Raw genomic sequence first — 21,996 nt, forward strand, 5'->3', positions numbered from 1 at the left:
GCAAAGATAGAAATGTGCATGATCTGCACCGGTGCTAGTGAGACACTAGACGAATATTGCTTAGGTTAGCCCTGCTCCTGGGACCCTTGAAAGCATTCCCTGCTGCCTCAGCTGTGACCTTACCCTAACCGTCCTTCCTCTCCACCACACCCCCCGCCATTCTCAGTCTCTTCCTGGCCACTGGCTCCTTCCCGTTTGTCTGCAAATGTGCTCGGGCATCCCCGATTCTGAACAAGTCTTCCCTTGGTTTACCCCCTCTGGCTCCTGTCCCATCTCTCCCCACAATTTCCTCCATTGCTACTCTTTGGGAAATGTTTGCAACCAGTATTCTCTATTACTTCCTTACTCACTCTCTTCTGTATTCTGGATTCTTTCCCCACTCTTGAGATTGCTCTGAAAGCTTGCCCATTGGAACCAGTCTTGAAATGCAAATCTTTTTTTTAAAAGTCCATATCCTCCTTTTTGTCTCCGTAGTTTTTGATACTGTTGAGCACTCCCCCTACTGACTGACACTTAGGTCTGCTGAGCTCAATAAGGCTTTACATTTTTTAAAAGATTTACTCATTTTTAACATTTTTTTTTAATATTTTGAGTTCTACATTCTCTCCCTCCAGCTCTCCCCCCACTTATTGCAAAGGCAAGCAATATGATATCAAGGATACATGTGAAGTCATGTAAAACATTTCCATATCAGCCATGTCACTACAACAACAGCAAAAGCAAGAGGAAGAAAGTGACAAAAGTCTGCTTGGCTTGGCACTCAGGGTTTCTCAGTTCTCTCTTTGGAGGTGGAGAGCTTTTTTTTTTTATCATGGATCTTTTGGAATTGTCTTGGATCATTGTGTTGATTCACAGGTGGTCATCATTACAATACTGCTGTTACTGTGCACAGTGTCCTCCTAGTTCTGCTCACTTCACTTTGCATCAGTGCGTGTAAGTCTTTGAAGGCTTTTCTGAAACCATCGTGCTCATCATTTCTTAAAGCACGCTAGTATTCTATCACAATCACAGTCATCACAGGCATCCTCTCAATTTCCAATTCTTTGCCACCACAAAAAGCTGCTCTAAATATTTTTGTACATATGGGTCCTTTCCCCCTTTTTATGATCTCTTTGGGATACAGACCTAGAAGTGGTATTGCTGGATCACAGGGTATGCACAGTTTTTTATAGCCTTTTGGGCATAGCTCCAAACTGTTCTACAGAATGGTTGGACCAGCTCACAGCTCCACCAGCAGTACATTAGTGTCCCTATTTTCCCTCATCCCCTCCAACATTTGTCCTGTTACCCTATCTGATAGGTGAGGTGGTACCTTAGAGTTGTTTTAATTTGAATTTCTCTAATCAGTAGTGTTTTAAAGCATTTTTTTCACGTGGCTGATAGCTTAGATTTTTTCTTCTAAAAACTGCCTATTCATATCTTTGTTTTTTCAGCCAAAGACAAGGTTTATTAGAACATCTGCCATACTGACCAGACTCTTAAGGAATCTGAACATTACTGAGCTATTGGCTAGGTTCTTAGCCTTCTTTCAGTCAAAGACAAAGTTTATTAGAACATCCACCGTATTGGCCAGATTCTTAAGAAATCTGAATATTACTGAGCTATTGGCTAGATTATAAGAATCTAAGCAGTGGCTAGATTTTAAGAATCTGAGCCTGCCTGTTCATATCTTTTGACCATTTATTACTTGAAGAAATGGATCTTACTTTTTTTTTTTTTATAAATTTGGCTCAGTTCACATTTGAGAAATGAGGCCTTTATCAGAGAAACTTGCTGTAAGTCTCCCCATCTCCCCACCCAGTTTCCTGCTTTAATTTTGGCTGCATTGGTTTTGTTTGTACAAACCCTTTTTAATTTCATGTAATCAAGATTATCCATTTCACTTCCTGTGCTTTTCTCTGTCTCTTGTTTGATCATAAACTCTTCCTTTATCTGTAGATTTGACGGGTAAAAATGTCCACACTTCCCCAATTTTTAGTAAAGAGGCCTGGCCCAGCCAGTTGGGCTTGAAGGAACAAGGAAAATGATGGGATGGCCATACCCATTGCTCCTCAGCTGGCAGTACTGATGCCAGCTGTGCCTGAGGGTTCTGATGTCTCCCCTAAGCTGATGTCTCCCCTAAGCTGCCGTCCAGGGCAGTAGTGGTTTCTGAGGCCTCGGTTCTCCAAGTACAGGCTCCTACCTCTGGGGAATGGCAGGGGCACTGGAGAGGGGAAGGGTGAGGGAATAGGATTCCAGTGTGGAGAGAGTAGGAGAGAAGGAGGGATCAGGGCCTGAGTCAAGTTAAGCCCAGTGATCCCTTACCTGCTATGTGGAGGCTGACCACTGGGTGGCATATGGAACCCAGTTATTTGCTCCATCTAACCCTACCTGGCACTTTTCGGCTCTTTTCTATGGGCACTGCGTTCAGTTGGGATGGGCCTGGTGGGGACAGCTTCAGGGAACGGGCGCAGCCTAGAGAAGGAGGTACAAGACATTCGTCTTTGGATCCTGGGACCTCGTTTCCTTTCTGAAGGGGACTGTCCCCTTCCCTGCTCTCTCAGCTGCTTTGCAGGGCCCAGAGGTCTAAGGGGTCACTCCTCTAGCCTGACCTCGAAGATAGTAAGGCAGATGTTCTCTGAGGAGTCTGGTCCCTTGGCTGAGGAAACGGAGCAACAAATGCCCAACCAGCAGAAACACAGGAGATACGAAGACGATCCCTACTTTCTGCGAGCATCTGTGCCAATGGCAGAGACGGCATCCACAGGGGAATGATTGCAGGCCAGGGGAGGACACTTTGGTCGGGAGAATTACAGGGTTATCACCGAGTCTGGGGCCATGGGGGAGTAGCAGATTGGCCTACCTCATCCAGGAACAATGATCATGCTTCCAAGTCCTGGGGTGAGGAGAGAGCAAGGAGAGAGGGGGAGAAAAGGGAACCCTCAAAGGGAGGGGCAAGGCAAAGGTTGCCCCAGGGCCCAAGGGCATTGCCAGGGGAGCCCACGCTGTAGAAGATGAATTCAGAGGTGGGGGGGGGAGGGTGAAACTCTCTTCTCCTGTGAGAAGGATTAACAGATACCTTCTTGACTCAAGGGAAGTGAGTGGGAGAAGGGAGTGACCAGGGTAGTAAGGAGGTGTTTCAAAACTCCTTAATGATTGATCAGAAAACTTCCAGAATCTGCCAAGATGTTTTTAGCTGTTCTAACTTTTCTCCTGTAGCCTCCATGAAGGAGGATTTCAGGGATGTAGAGGGAAGGGAGTAAGTAAGCCTCAGGGAACCGAAAAACACCTACAGGGCGTCTGTCCTTGTCCTCTATGCTGCAGAAGGTGTACCCAGGTCCATGGAGATGGCAGAAGACTTGGGAGTGAAGCCAGGCCTGAGCTTTCTAAAAATAGTGGTCTGGGAGAGTCACCAGTCAGGAGAGCAGGAGCCCAGCGTGGTTGTGAAGGTTGTCAAGGCTGGGGAGTAGGGAGTGGCTTAGTCTCAGAGCCAGCCCCAGCCAAAACTTTTGGGGCGCTTGTCCCCACAAAGATGAGTAAGGAGGCAGGTACTGGGATTTGAGGGTACTAGGTTTTCAGAAGAGGAGGAAGGAAACGAGAATTTATTAAGTACCTGCTATGTGCCAGGCGCTGTGCCAATCCCTTTATAAACATAACCTCATGTAATCTTCACAACAACCCTGGCAGGTGGGTGCTATTATGATCCCCATTTTACAGATGAGGATGTGAAGTGACTTGCCCAGGGTCACTCAACTAATAAGTGTCTAAGGCTAGATTTGAACTCTGGTCTTCCTGATTCCAGGCCCAGCCCTCTATCCTCTGGACCACGTAGCTGCTTCAGCATTTAGTTGGTCCTGGGGATAAAAAACAAAACAAAACAAAACACATAAAAAGTAGTCCCTGCCCTCAAGGAGCTTACATTCTGCTGAGGGAAATAAACACGTGCATAGAGGAAGAAGTGCGAGTGCTATGCTCACAGAGTGGTGCGATGGAAAGAATGCTGGACTGGAATCGCAGGGTCTGGGTTCAGATCTTGACTCTATCACTTCTACATGTGTGTGCATGTGTGTGCACTGACCTCTAGACCCTGGGTATTCACCTCAACCCTTTAAGATGAAAACTCCAGGTATTGTTACCGCCATTGGACGGATGAGGAAACTAAGGCTCAGTGGATCGCCCATGGTCAGGGATGGTATTCAAGCTTCGGTCTCTATTGTGCCTCGCTGCCTCTAGAGGACCAAGCCAGCATCGTTTGAGGCTAGCCGAGAAGCTCTTCTTGGGCCTCTCAGGTAAACGGGGCAGGGTCTGAGACAAGGCTGTGCTAGCTTTGGGGGAGCTTGAGCAGAGCAGGGTGGATCCCAAGGCTCTATCTTGATCTTCTCTAGTCCAGTCTTGTGCGCACGGGTTTCCTCCAAGAGGAAGTGCCTTCTCCTACTTCTCTCCCCAAATTCCAAGGCCAGGACAGGGTGTGAGCCCTTGTCCCTCCACCTCCTCCCACTCCAAACTCCTATAGGACACACATGGCTTGAGTGGAAAAGTGAGGCTAATTTGCTGGGGGAAGGGAACTCAGAGAGAAGCCTCCAAAAGCATCCCTCTTCATTCTGGCATTCAAGGCCACTGGAGAATCTAGGGAGAATTCCTATTGGCTGCAGGATAAAGGCAAAACTCTGCATTCTGGCAGTCAAGGCCCTTCACAGACAATCTGGCCCCCAACTGATGAGTTGGAGTCTCATGGTGCCATGGTCATGGGCTGAGAGGATCCGAGTTCAGAGCTGGAAGAACCCTGAGGTTGGGGAACATTGTCCTGAGCTCCTCCAGTTGACACAGCAGGAAGGGGAGGGGTCCAGGAGCGGGGCCCCTGGGCCTGGGGGATGATTTGTCATCCAGCCAGCCTGTCTGTCTTTCACTTAGCTCTGCCCCCTCCAACAGTAACTGATACGCAGTCATGGCCTCCTGATCCCCAAACCCCAAGGTGGGACCGCCCGAGGCCCCATATTCCCCCTCCTTCCTATGTCTCTTCCTTATCCTCCACCCAGAGGGACTTGGTGGTTTCCGACTTTCACTGACCTACAGCGAGACTTCCTGCCTTGGTATGGGCCTATTTAAAATTCCCACAACCTCAAGATAGTTGGCTGCTCAGGGCCAGGGCAAGAAGAGCTGAAGGAGGCCAGCAGCATGGGTCTCCAGGAGGCTATTAGTCCAGGGCCCAGCTCCCTGGGTCTCAGCCTGCTCCTAGCTCTGCTGCACACAAGCCCTGAGGGCATCACTGGACACTCAGCCTCTCTGCCACCTGGCTGCCTGACGGTAAGGCTGACTCTTCCATGCTCATGGCCCCTGCCCTCCTGGGTCAGCCAGGGATGGAAAACCAGGAGGGCTCGGGCAAGGGTCCCTCAGAGCACACACAGTGTGTGTGTGTGGGGGAAATCTGCCGTGTAGATCTATGGGGAGTAGGAACTCTGGGGATAGGCCTTGTTTGCTCTAGGGGGGAGTGGGGTTCCTGCCTTAGAGGAAAAGCAAATAATTCCATCATTGTTATAGCACTTTCAGGTGTCCAAAGTGCTTTACCAAACATCACCTCATTCAATCTCACAACTTGGACTATGTGGATAATTGGCCCCATTTTACTGATGAGGAAACTGAGGCTCAGGGAGTATGAGTGACTCGCCCAGAGTCACAGTGATTGTCAGAGTTGGAATTTGAAGTGCCTCCAGGTCTGGCACTCTGGGAGCTAGGTGGCACTGCCTCTCTTGGGCCTGCCTTTACCTGGCCTCAGGAGGCTCCTACAGCAAAGCTGGGGTCATTTCTCTATTTTGGCATTCGTTCACTAAGGCATTTGAAAACATCTCCTTCGTTAAGCCTTTTTTATTATTAGAGAGAACAGCACGAATTTGAAGAGGGCATTGGGGTTTCCAAAACACTTCAAAAGTATCTCATTCACCCCATATTGCCCTGTGCCAGGCACCGAGGGGAGTAAAGAAAAAAATCTGAAATCTTCCTTCTACCCTCAAGGAGTTTATGATTTTGCTGGCGAGCCCAGATGTACACACGAAACGATTGGACCAAATCTAGTGCTGTGTGTCTCTTGTTGAATAGCTAGAGCCCTCAAAGAGGACATCTCAGAGAAGGGCCACCATGAGCCCAACTTTAATGATGTGTGGGGCCTGGGTGCAAGGAAAAGGGGCCAACTTAGGGCACCTCTAGGTGGGAAAATAGTCAAGAAAGAGTTTGGTGGATTTAAGGAGACCACCTTGGCCAAAGCAGAGCATGGGTATCAGTGAAGAGGGAGGGGTAACTCTAAGATCGCCCTATGGCAAGCCTCGAATGCCATGCTAAGAATTTGACAGATGAAGCTTTAGGCATCATCCTGGGGTAGAGATGCCCTTGACTCCTCCAAAGCTATACCAACCAAGCCCAAGCTCGGGAAGGTCCTTCTCTCCTGGAGAAACAGCTCCATGATGGCTGGAGATCAGCCAAATGAGACTTTGGGGAGACGCAGTCACCTTCCTACCAGCTTGGTTGTAAGGGGCTGCTTTCTTTGTTGTGGCCCCAGCAACTCTCCCAGACCATCTCCTGAGCTAGAGCGTGGTTGCGATTGGCATTGGCGGGGGCACTATAGCCCACATCAGTGAAACTGCAGATCCTTGGAGTGTTGAGGAAAGCAGAGGCCAGTACCAACGTGGCACCTGGGCTCCCCTCAATGGTGGCGTCTGCTTCCACTGCCCTTCTCTCTCTGGCAGCTGCCTATTGCCCTCCTTGTCCATGCAAGGCAATGTGCAGTCACCAGCATGATCAGCGTGGCAGAAAAACAGAGCCATGGAGGCAGGTTCTTGGGCAGCAAGGCCCAGGAGACAATGATGACAGCCCCTTCTTATCACTCAACCCGAATTCCCAAGCACCAAAGTACACCCCAGCCCCCTTCCCTCTGAGCCTCAGAGCCTCAGATCCCTTCCCCCCAGGCCCTTCTAGGTGGCCCTCCCTGACTTTGGGGATGGCTTTGCCAGGCCTGAACAGCAGCAGCAGCAGCAGCAAGAATGGTGATGATAATGCTAGCTCACATTTCTGTAGCACTTGTGAGGTAGAGAGTACAAGTAGCATTTTCTAGAAAGATGAAGAAACTGAGGCTCAAAGAGATGTGCTGATTTGCCTAGGGTTCCACAGCTAGGGAGTGGCTCGACCAGGACTGCACCTTCAGCCTTCCGACACCAGGTTCAAGGCCCTTTCCGTTGTTCCAGACCATTGGCTGCCTCTTTTAAGCCAAGCCGGAGCTATTCCAGGGAGCAAGGGGAGCCAGGATCAGCACTGAAGCAGTTTCTAGTCACTGTCCCTGCTTAGGAGGAAGGAAAAGCCCCCTCCCCACTGCCCCCCCCCCCCAGGCCCTAGCCCTGGCCCTGGCCCCTCAGAGCCTCTGAACTCCTTCTATTCCAGGGCCTGCTGAGGGTGTCCTGCCAGGGCCTGGGCCTTCACACATTCCCAGCAGCGTTGCCTTTGACCATAGAACAGCTGGACCTCTCTCACAACCGCTTGCAAGTTCTACGGGACAACGCCATGGAAGACAGGCCAAATCTGCGTCACCTGGACCTCCGGGGGAACGGGCTGGAGGAGCTCTCCATGGGGGCCCTGCTGCCCCTGCGCTGGCTCCATGCTCTCATTCTCGCAGACAACTCCTTGAATCGGGATCACGTGTCCAACAGCCGGGCGCTGCGGCTTCTGGGCCACCTGCGGCTCTTGGACCTCTCCGCCAATCGCCTGGACAGTGACATGGCCACCTTCTACGTGGCCAATCTCAGCTCCTTGTGGAGTCTGGACCTCTCCAACAACCTTATCACCCACCTGGCACGTGGCACCTTCCTGGGCTCCCCCAACCTGTTGGACATTAACCTCAGTGACAACTACATCCTACAAATCGAAGCTGGGGCTTTCGAAGGTTTGCTGCAGCTGCGGGAGCTCTCCCTGGCTAGAAACTCCCTGCACTGCATCTCCGATTTCAGCCTCAGGGCCCTGCGGCGACTCAACCTAAGCTCCAATGCCCTGCAGCTCTTTGCCACTGAGGAGGGAAGTTGGGGCTACCAGCTCCAGGTGCTGGACCTGAGCCACAATCAGCTGAGGGCCATGCCATTGCTTTCAGCTCTGCGCCATCTCCACCATCTCAACCTCTCAGACAACCATCTGGCCTCCCTGGAGCCCCATGCCCCACCCTCTACTCAAGGCACTGGCCCTTCAGACCAAGAGGTGAGCAGGCCAAATCTGCTCCAGAGTGGCTCTGAGCCAGCGGCCAGCTTGCCTGAGCTCACTGACCTTGACCTCAGTAGGAACCAACTGGACACACTTCCAATGGGCTTCCTTAGCCACCTCTCTTCCCTCCAGAGACTCAGCATGGCCTGGAACTGTCTCCAGAATATGTCAGCTCACCAGGCCAGCCCTAGGCTGCCTCTTCTGCCCCTGAGGTCTCTGGATCTCCGAGGGAATTGGATTCAGACTTTTCCCAGCTGGGTCTTTGAAATCCTGCCCCATCTTGAAGTCTTGGATTTGGGAGACAATGAGCTCCGGCTATGCTGGAGGCCAGAGGGTGGGCAAGATGGGCCCTTGCAAGGGACCCTTCGGCCGTTCAGCTCTGCCTTCCACCTGAGGCACCTGAGCCTGAGTAGAAACAGGCTGAAGGGGCTGTGCCTCCCCGGATTTCCCCCTGCAGCCTTGTTCTCTCTAGATCTCTCAGGTAACACAGGGCTAGCTCTGGTGCCCAGTGACCTGCAGGGCCTGCAGCATTCTTTGCATGAGCTCTCCCTCCGAGGGAACGGCATGGAAAGTGCCCACTTGCGGCTTCCCTGCCTTCGGGAACTGCGAGTCTTGGACCTCTCAGGCAATAAGCTGGCTAAGCTGCCCTGGCCCCTCCACTGCTCCTCATATCTGCGGAGCTTAGACCTGCGCAAAAATCTCCTCCAGGCCTTAGACACAGAGGTCTTGGGCAGCTTAGGTGGCCGCCTCAGCTCTGTGCTCATCACAGGCAACCCCTTCTACTGCTGTACCCTGGGCTGGCTGGCTGCTTTGGCCAGTGCCAACGTGAGTGTGCCAGACTTAGAAGAAGCGTGGTGTGTGTACCCAGACAGTGAGGGGGGCTCCTGGGCCCCCCTGACCGGGAACCACACTCACCTCTGTACCTGGTGGCAGTGGCGGGGAACTCAGGCCGGGTGGGTGCTGCTGGCTGTCATAGGCCTGTTCCTCATCTGCTGTGGGGTGGCCACCCTGCTGCGGAACAGTCCAAAGCTTCCCTGGGTCCTGCAACTTAGGAAGAGTTGGGCCTGCCCAAAGCCAGAGCCAGACAACAACCAGAAGACCGTGGGTAGGGAGAGCCTGGGCAGGCCTTCCCTGGAGAGAAGGGGCCCAGAGCAGAAGTAGAAGCAGGCAGGAAATGCCCGAGTAAAGATTAGCAGCACAGGCCGCACCCTGTGCACACTTCTCTCGAGCAGCTCCTTCTCGTAGCCCTGAAGGCCTCAGATGGGGACAAACTTAGGCCTTCTTTTCGAGCTTGTGTGTCTCCAGTGATCCCCTAATATGTGTGCTTCTGGGAGGCATCAGTGATCCCCTGGAGGATGACACGAGTTCCCACTGAATCTCTCTGACTAGAAGCCCTTTGGCCTCTAGACCAGTTCAGGAACTCATACTTGGTCATTTCTTTTTTGCAATGTTGTTTGGTTCTTGGGACCCTTAACAGAGAAACCCAGCTCTGGGTTTACATACACAAATCAAGTTCCGTCTCAGAAGGAAGCAGGGTTCTCTCTGGCTCCTGCCCCGTAACCCTGGGAGCATCAGAATGTAGCTCATTTTAGGACTCTGCAGAAAACACAAATAAAACATTAAAAAGAGTCATCGGTTCCCATACAAGCACTCAGACTGACAATACACTGAACACAAGACAACCTTGATTTCACCTTCCAGGCAATGCAAAACACAAAGGCCTCACACTTGAGCCCATAAAACAGGACAACCCCTTCCTTCCTCTCTAATGAGCCTCATCTTCACCAGAGACCTATACCATCTCACATTGTACAGAGCCACTAGAAGGTTGAGGCTTCCTCAAAAGGAAAAAGTAGATTCTCCCTGCTGCCCACCCCTCCCCACTTCAGAAAGCAGAAGACAGTTGCTAGAGAATTGGTGCTTCCTCTTCCAGTGAGCCCCATTCCCCCTAGGAATCCAGCACAGACCTTGAGCCTTACAGTACTACCAGAAGGTTGAGGTTCCCCTCCCCACCCACCAAGGGCACTTTTTACTTGGTGTTGCTAGAGTTAGTTCTCTTCCCAAAGGACCTCCACAGCCTGCATAGCTCACAGTCGGAGGGGAAGTGGGCCAGGTGGGAGTTTGTTTCCTTCTCCACATCCCCGAGGCTATGCAAACCACGAGGTTCAAACAAACTCTAACTAGGCTCAATCAGAGGGAATCAACAGAGGGAAGGAAGGCACTAGCGTTAAGGGAAGGAGGCAAAGATGAGGAGGGAGAGAATCCAGGACAGCAACATGACACACAGACACGAGTGCGAGGCGCAGCAAAGAGGCCTATGTCATTGGATCAAAGGTATATGTGGGGAGGAGTACGGAGACTAGAAGGAAGGCTTCATTGGGTCCTGGAGGTGATAAGGAGCTGCCGGAGTTTATTAAAAGAGGAGGGGGGATGGCACGACGTGGTTACATCGGCATTTTAGTGAGGTTAATTTGACAGCTAAGTGGTGAATGGACTGCAGCAGAGAGAGATTTGAGGTAAGGGGGCAAAGGGGAAGCTATTGGAATAGTCCAGGCACTAGGGGAGGGGGCATAGGTGAGAGATGTTACAAAGGTAAAAATCGACAGGCCTTGGCAACAGATTGGATATGGGGGATCAGAGAGAAGTGGGGAACTGAGGATGATATCTAAGTTATGAGCCTGGGTGACCAGGAGGATGGCAGTGCCCTCAGCAGTAATGGGGAAGTTAGGAAGAGGGGAAGAGCTTGGAAGGGAAAGATAATGAGATCAGTTCTGGACATGATGAGCTTAAGATGTGTATGGGCTAGCCAGTCTGAGATGGCCAGTAGATAGTTGGAGATGGGAGACTGGAAGTCAAGAAAGAGGTGAGGGCTGAGCAAGTAGATCCCCCAATCATCCCCATATCTGACCTCCAAGACGCTAGAGCTATCCAGGACTTCCTCTGCTTTACTCTAGCAGTCTTGGGCTAGAAACTCCCCTTGAGCCTTGAATCCAACGTGCTTCAGAGGTCCAGCTTCTCTCCAGCAGCTTCATTCAGCAGCTCCTCTGTTAGGTGAAATGGCTCCTCTTCTGCTTTGGAGTCTCAGCTGCCGACTCTGGGGTAGAGAGGCTTCCCAGTTCCCAGGTGGGCGCTAAGTCCCACACTGATCTTGGGACTAGCCAAGGGGGCTCTTCATAAGCAGAATGGCCCATTAAAATCAATTAACCACAAAGATTTCTTAGGCACCCATTGTGCACCATACACTGTTTGTGGCACCAGGGATACAAAGGACAATGAATGAAATAGTCCCTATGCCCAAGAAGCTGACATTCCAATGAGGGAGACAGCAAGGGCACCCAAGTAGCCCCCCACCTGCTCCTGCAGGCCCTTCCTCCCAGGACCTATGTGTGTGTGTGTGTGTGCATGTATATATATATCTATATATCTATATCTATAAATACCTATCTATAGACATACAGTGTGTATATGTATGTGGGAGTGTGTGTACGTATGTGCAGAAGATGTGCAGGCACATCTTCAAAGCCTACGATTGTATGAGACTGGGCACCTAGGTTGGGACCAGGTTGGCAAGTGTTTTAAAAGCTGAAAAGAAGAGGCTTTTCATGATGCAGGGGAGAGGGGAGGTTCCACAGAAAGAGACAGGCAGTCCCCGGGTTAATGTTTATAGGAGACCAGTGCGCCCCGAGAGGACACGGTGAGGACATGGTGGGAACATTGACCAGACCAACGACAAAATCCAGGAGAACGCGTAAAGGCCAAGAGAGAAGGTGGCCAGAGTCAGGGCTGGCTGCAGACACCGGAGCCCCTTCTATCTGGGCAACTGCACTCTGACCTTCTTTGGTCACGTTGAAGATGTTTGCCCAGCTTGGCAGGGGCCTCAGAAGTCAGAAAGTCCAAACACTGTCGGGGCCAGATGACCAGCAGCTGTGGACCTGTCTCTTCCTGCCTCTGGTAGCCAGGCTGCATCTCCAAGTGCCGTGCTTCTTTTGCCAAGCAGAAAGGGGTCCTGAGGTTGCTCAGCTGTCTCCAGTCACCTTCCTGCATTTGCACCTACTTCTACCCCTCTGTCTCTCTTCACCCTGTCTGTTCCATCGAGGTAACTGAGGTAGCAACTGCCACCTCCGTGCCTGGCCTCTTGGTTCCCTTCTCATAGAATCACAGAACATTAGGGTTGGAAAGAAGCTCGGAGTCTAACCAGTGCCTGAGCCAGTGCCTCTGTACGGCATTCTGGACAAGGGGAAACCTTCGGGCATATCTCAAACCTTAGTGTATAGCAGAGATTTCATGGTCAAGACAAACCCATTGTATGCCTTGAGTGGAACTTGGAGCTCCTTTGACGTCAGAAAATTCACACCAAAGGGTAGCCCACTGGGAACAGTTGTTTTTGATCCCAGAGACTCTATACTGGGGCAGCTCTTGGTGAGACTGGATGGTGTAATTTGTAAAATGGGAAATTGGGCCAGTAATCTTAAGGTCTCTTCCTGCTTGGACACTTGGTATCTCCACTAGCATAGCCTCTCCTGACTGCCCTCCTGGACAGGTCTGCTCTCCTACAACCCATCCTTTAAAAGTCCAACAGATGAATCTACTTTATGCCTAGATCATTTCTCTGTTCAACAGTCTGCTGTGGCTCCCTATTGCTTATCAAGTCCATGTTGAACATCTTTGCCAGACATCCCCCCCTCACCACCCTCCCCTTTTTCAGTCTTCTTTATTAGATGCTCCTCCGTGCACTCTCTCCTGCAGCCAAACTGGACCACACTGCCTCCAGAAATGCATCAGGTACTTCCCCACCTTTCAGCTCAGTTCTCTCTGCCTGCAGTGGTTTTTCTTCTCCTTGCCTGGTGAACTCCTCTTCTCTCCTTGAGGGCCCAGCTCTTGCTCATTCAGGAAGACTTCCCTTCTGCCCCTGGTCAGCAGCCTCTTGCTCTCTGTCCCTATAATCCTGTCCCCCACCTTCCCCAGCATTTTGTTCATGATCCTTTATTGCACTCATTATCCTGTGATATTGTGTATCAGAGTTATTTCTGGCTGTCTCAGCTCCTCTGTGTGAGAACAGAAACTTCCTTCCTTAGGCCAGGACCTGGTATCTATCTCTCCAGTGTCCAGCACAGTGCTCTCTAAACAGCAGACACCTATTACGTGTTTGTGGAATTGGATTTTGTTGACAGAACCTCAAAAGGCCCAGCCCCCCACCTAGCTCCCAGAGATATTTGAGGCCTGGGGAGTGTGTTCTTCTGCCTGCTTTGAGGAGACAAGTCTGACAGCAGCTCCTGGAGTCTGGGGCTCTCTTTCCTGCACTAATTGGGAGAGTGCCACTGGGGGCTGGTTGAGAGACAATTTTCTGAAAAGCAGGCATCTCTAGCCTGTCAGCTCTTGCCTCCCACAGCCTGTTCTGTCTCTGCTATGGGTCTCCCTCGGGTGGGCTGCAGACATTGGGGGGGGGGGTTCTACAATATTTGAAGTCATAATGAAACACCTCATAGACTGTTTCTCTTCCTACTCAGTGTAAGTCCCTTTCCACCCCCTTCTTAGAGTGTTTGTGTACCTGCAATCATTTCTCAACTGGCAGATGCTGTTTTAGAAGATACCGTGGTACAGTGGACAGAACGCCTGACTGGGAGGCAGAGACGTGGGATGGAATCCTCGCTCTGTTCTTTAGTAGCAGCCGGGTGACCTTGGGCAAATTGCTTAAACTTTCTGAGCCTCAGTTTCCCCATCTGTAGAATGGAGTTGATGTGACTTGTACCCCCTCCCTCACTGGATGGTTATGAACAAAGTGCTGGAAACAGGAAAACCCTCTTGTAGTGGGAGCAGATGCCCTTGGTGCCCAGTTCACTGCCATGTTCTGCCCTGGGTGACCTTGGCAAGTTTGTTTCTCTCCTTGCGCTTCAGTTGCCTTCTCTGTGACATGAAGGGGTTCAGGAGTAAATGGCTCCAGAAGCCCCTTGCAGCTGTCAAGCTATCCTCTGTGACCCCGGTCACACATTGAGGGAGACCTGGCAGAAATTGCCCCGAGGGCATTCCGGCCAAAGGGCATTTTTACGATCTCCCCTCCAGATCCACACGTCTAGGGTTGGAACAATTCCTGCTCCCAAGCTCCAGCTGCCTTTGGCTGATACTTCCTCGGCCCTTTGTGCCTCAGGGTCACGATGCAGAGAGGAGCAGGAGTCTAAAGATCTGTGTTCACATCCTGGCTCTGTCCCCTGCCCTCACCGTGAAGTTGGCGTGGTAGATGGAGCACTGGACTTGGAGTCAGGATGGCCTGGGTTTGAATCCTGCCTCATATCCCGACTAGCAGAGTGACTCTGGGCAAGGGAGTCAATCTCTCTGGGCTGCCTCAGTTTTCTCATCTGGAAAACGAGGGGCTGGATTTGCTGTTCTCTAAGGTTCTAAGTCTGTAATCCTCTGATGTCATGGTTGGGATCCTGCCTCTGGGCCACTGCGTCACCATCCACCCACCTGTCTCTTAGGATGCGTTCTGGTGCTACTCTACCCAGTGGTTGCCAGTGTCCAAGCTGGTTCTTTCCTCGGCTTCACAGCTAGTCAACAAGCATTAATTAAGCATTTGTCAGGCACTGTAGCTGAGGATCGAAAGAAAGGCAAAAACCATCGTCCTTTCCCTCAACTGGGGGAACATCACAGGTATAGAGGGAGAAGAGAAGAGGGCCCAGGACAGAGCCTTGGGTGATAGCTCTCATTATTGGGCATGACCTGAAAGGAGAGCCAGCAAAGGAGACCAAGAAGGAATGGCCAGATGGGTTGGGAGAACCAGGGGCCATCAATAGAGGCTGATAGGACATGGCCACCTCAAATTTAGCCACGAAAGGGAAGGGACCAATAAAGGAGAAGTGCTAGTGGGGATGGACAGATCAAGTGCCCGACATTTTAGAATCAATGCATGCCTCACTTTGGGTTAATGTCCTTTACTGAGCCCTGGAAAAACAATTACGATTGCCAGCTCTTTCATTCCTACCACTGGGGCATTGATGACTCAGGCTCATTTCCTCATTTTAATAGAGAAAGAAAGGAAGGAGGGAGACTTCTTTTTGGGTCCCAGAATCTCTGACCTCAAGGCATTCTCAGCCTCCCCTTGAGTCAAGCAGTCCTGCTGATCCCCCAGGTGTCTGTGGCACTATGGCGTGGGGTGTCATTGAGCCCTCTGATGGAGTTGTAGCCTCAGTACCCAAGGCTGGAGGAATCTGGAGACAGGGAGGCAAGGTTGGGTTAGGGTTAGGGTTAGGCAGGGAGGCAAGGTTGTGGCTACAATTGAAGCTGGAATTAGGAGGACCTGGGTTCCAATCCTGTCTCAGCTACTCATTAGTTGTGTGACACTGGGTAAGTCATTTAACTTCTCCTAGCCTCAGTTTTCTCATCAGTAAAATGGGGATAACAATAACACCTATCTCACAGAATTGTTGTGAAAGCCGAATGTGCTAAGAGATGTAAAGCTCTTTACAAACCTTAAAGGACCACGGAAGTGCTAGTAGTAGTAGTAGTAGTAGTAGTAGTAGTAGCAGTAGTAGTACTTCAAGCACTTGTCACCTCTTGCCTATATTGTTACCACAGCAGCTGCCACCACCACCAACAGCAACAACGGCAGCAGGAACAAGAGCAAAGAAAGAAACAACAGGGAGTTTAGTGGAAGACTTGAGTTCAAATCCAGCCCCAGGCATTTCCTAGCTGTGTCAGCCTGGGCGAGTCACTTAACCTAGGTTAGCCTCAGTTTCCTCACCCGCAAAACGGGGCTAATAAGCTGTGAAACGAGATCAGATTTATAAAAGATGCTTCGCACAGTGCCTGACACTGTGTCATTGCTTATTCCCTTCCTCAACAACTTCCTCATCCACTTCACTGCCTCAGATCTCTCTCCATTCCAGTCTATCCTACATATTCCTGCCAAAAGGATTTTCCTTAAGCGCAGATTTGACTCTGATAATAATATAATAAAATAATAATAAAAGAGTGACTTGCAGCTAATAAGTGTCTGAGTCAGGATGCAAACCCAGGTCTTCTTGACGCAAATCGAACACTCTAACCACTGAGCCACCTTGCCACCCATGTCATTCCCTATTCAGCCAACTCCAGTGACTCTCTATCGCATGTGAGACAAAATGGAAACTCCTCTGTCCAGCTCTCAAAACTCTTCCCAACCTGGCCCCAACCTCCCTTGCCAGTCTCCCCTCCTATACACTGTGTTGCAGCCAAATGGGCCTGCTCTCTCTGATGCACACATAGCCTTCATCTCCCATCTCCATGCCTTTGCAGTATCTGTCCTCCCCACCTAGCACGCCCTCCCTCCTCCCCTCCCCCTCCGAGAATCTCTCTCTTCCTTAAGATGCAGCTCAGGCGTCACCTTCTGCAGGAAGCCCCCAGCTGCCTGTGCCTTCCCTTCCTCCCAGACTGCCTCTGAATTGAACTACTTGTTAGGTTTGTTTTTCTTCTTGGGATATTCTCTGAGGCAGCAGTGGATAGAATGCTGGGCCTGGAGTCAGGAAGACCCAAGTTCAAATGTGACCTCAGACACCTGCTACCTGGATGACTGCGGGCAAGTCAGTTTATGTCTCTGAGCCTCAGTTTCTTCATCTATAAAATAATCCCTATCTCCCAGGGCTGTTGTGAGGATCAAACAAGACCCTATTTGTAAAGCACTTGGCAAACCTTAAAGGGCTATGGAAAGGTGATGATGATGATGATGATGATGATGAAGGAGAAGAGAAGAATAATGATGATGATGGCAATGGGGAAGGGGGAGGGAAGGAACAAGTGTCTACTGTGCGCTAGCTAGCAATGATGATGGCTCATGATTCTCTAAAGAGTGACCTGCACATTCCAATGTAAAGCTCTTTGGCGATAGGAATTTTTTCATTCTTTTTACTTATATTCTCAGTTCCTAGCGCAGCACATAGTGCGTAGCACGCAGTGCGTAGCACGCAGTAGGTGCTTAAGAAATACTTGTGGATTGATCTATTTGTATTTGTATCTCATCTACTGAATAGGCTATTAAGGTCCATCAGGGCAGAAGCTGTGTCTTAGGTAGGTGGTGCAGCGGCTAAAGCACGGGAGTCTGGAGTCAGGAAGTTTTTGTTGTTCACTCTCTGTGACCCCGTTTGGGATTTTCTTGGCAAAGATACTGGAGTGGTTTGCCATTTCCTTCTCCAGCTCATTTGACAGATGAGGAAACTGAGGCAAACAGGGTTATGTGACTTACCCAAGGTCACATGGCTAGGAAGTGTCTGAGGCCAAATTTGAACTCGGGAAGATGAGTCTTCCTGACTCCAGACCTAGCATGCTATCCACTGCAGCACCACATAGCTGCCTGAGTCTAGCTGGATGACTGTGGGCAAGTCATTTTACCTTCTCTCAGCTTCAGTTTCCTCGTTTATAAAAGGCATAATAATAGCACCCACTTCCCACAGTTGTTGTGAGGATCTCGAAATGTAATGTTTTAGGTGTTTTGCAAACCTAAATGCTCACAATGATGATGAGCAACAGAACATTCTCTCTCCCTTGCCCCAGATATGCTATTTGGGCAGGGATTGCCAAAGCATGGCAAGGATGAATAAGCCCTTTGTCCAGGCTTGCCAAAGGTGTTGGTGAGGATGTTGCTTGGCTTGGCAGAAGAACAAATGTTCTTCCTGCTGTCTGCCTGGCATGTACTAGCAGTGGTTTGGGGCTCCCTCTTTGCCCTGCTCCCTTAGTACACCCTTGCAGGAAGACAGAGAGGCCAGGCCTGATGCTGCTGCTGCTGCTATGACAGAGATGACCACGGCTCACGTGGATCTGAGGCATGAATGTTTGTAAGGAGGCGTGTAAGCTGAGTGACAGCTATGCCCAGTAAGTAGAGGTGTCCCCAAGTCCCGGGTCCTTGTCACTTCTCCCTCTAGACTATTTTACTTTGTGATCTCATCAGTTCCCGTGGATTCCAATATCTCTATGCAGACTCTCAGATCTGCTCATCCAACCCTAAGCTCTCTCCTGACCCCAGGTTCACATGTTCAACTGCTTCTTGGACCTCTCAGAAGTGAATGTCCCCTAAGCATTTTAAACTCAGCTTGCCTCATAGCTCAGGGTGTACAGATGGAAAGGAGATGTACAGTAGATATGTTAGAAAGGTAAAAATGACAAGATTGGGCAGTTGCTTGGGTATGTGGGGTGAGAGTGAGGAGTTAAGGATGATACCTGGTTTGGGAGTCCGGGTAACTGCGACAACGGTGATAGCCTCCACAGTAATAGCGAAATTGGGAAGAGGGGAGGGTTTGGGGGCAAAGATAATGAGTTCAGTTTTTGACATGTTAAGTTTATTCTATTTTGTTGTTGTTGTTTTTTGGTGAGGCAATTAGGGTGAAGTGACTTGCCCAGGGTCACATAGCTAGTGTCAAGTGTCTGAGGCCGGATTTGAACTCAGGTCCTCCTGACTCCAGGGCTGGACTGTTAAGTTTAAAATGCCTAGGTGACATCCACTTTGAGATGTCCAAGCGACAGAGATGCAAGACTGGAGCTCAGGAGAGAGATTGGGGCTGGATATATAGATATGGAAATTGTCCACAAAGAGTTGATCATTGAACCGTGGGAGCTTGTAAGATCACTAAGTGATACCACATAAAGTAAAAAGAGAAGGGAGCCCAGGACAGAGCTTTGGGGGGCTGGGGCATGGCATGGAGGAAGATTCAGCCAAGCAGATGGAGAAAGAACAGTCATATAGAAGGAGAACCAGGAGAGAATAAGGTCACGAGAACCTAGAGAGGGGAGAGTGTCCAGAAGAGGGTGATCAGCAGAGTTGGATATTGCAGACAGGTCAAGAAAGATCAGAATGGATAATAGCCATTGTTTTACTGTTTAGGGTCTTTCATTTGAATTTTTTCCCCCAGTGTGGTTAGCCTCTCCCTTGTGAATTTAGGTGCTGTGTAATTTGGTACTTGCCCTTTTAATTCATCACATAAAGTGCCTTTAAATTTAATCTGGTTTTCCTCTTTTCCCCTTGACATTGTGAATTTTCATTGTTGCCTTGTCTGAAGAAATGCAACAGCTCTCCCTGACCCCCAATCTTTAAAGCACATTTTAGTGGTATCTTTGCTCTTTACATTCTGGCCATTTCAACTGTCCCCTCTGCCCCAGTCCCCAATAAACCCGCTTTGTGACAGAGGAAAACAAAGAGGCAAAAATCTGGCGGCCTCTGGTGATGCCAGCAGGGCTGTCCCACCTGTCCCAGCATCCTGCATCTCCCAACTTAGAGGGGAGAGAAGCGTAGCGTTGTCTGTTCTCTGAGACCTTTGTTGGTTTCTTCACTTTTCAGAGCTCGATTTCCTTTTGGTGTGCTTTTCACGTACATTGTCATAGTTATTGTGTATCTTGTTTTCTGGATACACTTTCCTCTTTGGCTTTTGGCGACAGTTTCTCCTGGTTCTCCTCTTACCTCCCTGACAACTCCTTGTTGTACATTGTATCTCTTTACCACCTCATTGCCAGTGTTTCTCAAAGTCCCATCCTTGCCGGCTTCTCTTCTCTCTCTGCGCCAAGGGTTCTTAAACTAAATCCATGTACTTTAAAAAATATTTTTATAACTCTATTTCAATATATATAATTGGGTTCCTTTGTAATCCTGTATATTTTACTTTATCATTTAAAACCATTATTTTGACAAAGGGTTCATAGCCTTCCCCAAATGGCAGAAGGTGTCCATGACACACAAAAGCTGACATACCTTCTCTCTACACTATCTTTCTTTTTTTTATTTTTAAAAATTAATTAATTTATTTTTAGTTTTCAACAATCACTTCCATAAGCTTTTGAGTTTTAAATTTTCTCCCCCTCCCTCCCCAGGATGGCATGCAATCTGATATAAGCTCTACGTGTCCATTCCTATTAAATATATTTTCATATTAGTCATGTTGTAAGGAAGAACTAGAACCAATATAAGGAATCACAAGAAAGAGGAAATAAAACAAAACAGAAGAAAAAAAAAAGAGCAAATAGTCTGCTTCCATCTGCATTCCAACTCCAGAGTTCTTTCTCTGGATGTGGATAGCATTTTCCATCATGAGACTTTTGGAGATGTCTTACATCCTTGCATTGCTGAGAAGGGCTAAGTCTATCAGCGTTAGTCATCTCACAACATGGCTGTTACTGTGTAAGACATTGTCCTGGTTCTGCTCACTTCGCTCAGCATCAGTCCATACAAGTCTTTCCAGGTTTTTCTGAAGTCTGCCTGCTCATCTTTCTTATAGCACAACAGTATTCCATTAACATTCATATACCACAGCTTGTTCAGCCATTCCCCAATGGATGGGCATCCCCTCCATTTCCAATTCTTGGCCACCACAGAAAGAGCTGCTATGAATATTTTTGTACATGTAGGTCCTTTTCCCATTTGTATGATCTCTTTGGGATACAGCCCTAGAAGTGCTATTGCTGGGTCAGAGGGTATGCACAGTTTTGTAGCCCTTTGGGCATATACACTATCTTTCTTGCTAACCTCTACAATTCCCAGTGGGTTTAACTGTGCTGTTTATGCAGATGACTCACAGCTCTATCTATTCAGCCCCAGAATATCTCCTAGGCTTCAATCCTGGGTCATCGGTTGCCTATTGGATATCTCAAACTGGATGTCCTGCACACATCTTAAACTCAACATGTCCAAAATGGAATTTGTTATCTCTCCTCCCCAATCCTTCCCCTTCCAAACTTCCCTATTGCTGTCAAGGACACAACTATCCTTGCAGTCTCCCGGGGGCTAACCTTGGCATTGTCCTGGAGTCCTTGCTCTTCCCTACCCCACATATCCAGTCACTTGACAAATCTTGTGATTTCTACCTTTGAAATACCTTTCCATCTGACCCCTTCTCTCTACTCACACAGCTCCCACCTTATTTCAGGTGCCCATCACCTCTCACCTTGATGATTGCCACAGCCTCCTAATGAGGAGTCCTCCCAGCCTGAGTCTCTCAACATTCCAATCCATCTTACACAGTTCTACCAAAGTGATTTTCCCACAGTTCAGATCTGACCATGTGACTCCCTTAACTCACTAAACTCCTTCTTACTGCCCCAGGATAATATGTGAACATCTCTGTTTAGCTTTTAAAGCCCTTTACAAGCTGGCCTCAACCTACCAATCTGGCCTCATTGGACGGTGCTCCTCCTGCACACTTTGATTCAACTGAGCTGGCAGGCTCTTGGCTTCTCTCGTGTGAACCTTCACATGCCATTTCTGTGCTTTGGCGCCACCATTCTTCACCTTCTCCTCTTCCTCACCTCCTCCTCTTCCTCACCTCCTCCTCTTCCTCACCTCCTCCTCTTCCTCACCTCCTCCTCTTCCTCACCACCTCCTCTTCCTCACCGCCTCGGGGAGTCCCTCTCTTCTTTTCAAATGCAGCTCAAGCCTCGCCTTCCACACGAAGCCTTTGCTGCTTCCCTCCCCTCCCCCTACTGTAGCTAACATGGCTTTTGACCACCTTGCATTTCTTTGTGTTTATTCACTCGGCATTCATGCCACGTGGCCTTCTAGGCATATTTGTTGTCTCCCTCATTCAAAGGTCAGCTCTTTGTGGGTAGAGACTGCTTCCTTCTTCGGACTTGCAGGCCAGTGCCTCGCCCAGTGCCTGGTGCACCATAGGGGCTTACTCAATGCTTATTGGTCACTTACTTTCTTGGTTCTGGTTCTTTCTTTGTGCATCAGTTCAAATTCAAATCCAGATATTCCCATATTTCTAAGAATTTTTCACATTCCTCATTTCTTACTGCACAACGGTTTGACATTACATATCTACTGTCATTTGTCCACCT

At 49.5% G+C, this 21,996-nt stretch overlaps 2 protein-coding genes across 2 annotated transcripts in view; both read left to right on the forward strand.

Moving 5' to 3' along the window:
- The window catches only part of AWAT2 (acyl-CoA wax alcohol acyltransferase 2), a 60,572-nt gene continuing 38,576 nt past the window's right edge, over window positions 1-21,996 (forward strand). Inside the window, exon 1 of the mRNA XM_027836725.1 lies at window positions 1-64. Coding sequence (XP_027692526.1) covers window positions 13-64 — 52 coding nt within the window. The 5' untranslated portion in view covers window positions 1-12. The remainder of the gene's footprint in view (window positions 65-21,996) is intronic.
- Window positions 5,106-10,039, forward strand: LOC114023945 (transforming growth factor beta activator LRRC32-like). The gene is made up of 2 exons (XM_027836720.1): window positions 5,106-5,283; window positions 7,405-10,039. The coding sequence occupies exons 1-2, from the start codon at window positions 5,155-5,157 to the stop codon at window positions 9,370-9,372; spliced, it is 2,097 nt and encodes a 698-aa protein (XP_027692521.1). The 5' UTR covers window positions 5,106-5,154; the 3' UTR covers window positions 9,373-10,039.

The sequence above is a fragment of the Vombatus ursinus genome, unplaced genomic scaffold (genome assembly GCF_900497805.2).
Source record: "Vombatus ursinus unplaced genomic scaffold, bare-nosed wombat genome assembly UNPS02014819.1, whole genome shotgun sequence".
Lineage (NCBI taxonomy): Eukaryota > Metazoa > Chordata > Mammalia > Diprotodontia > Vombatidae > Vombatus > Vombatus ursinus.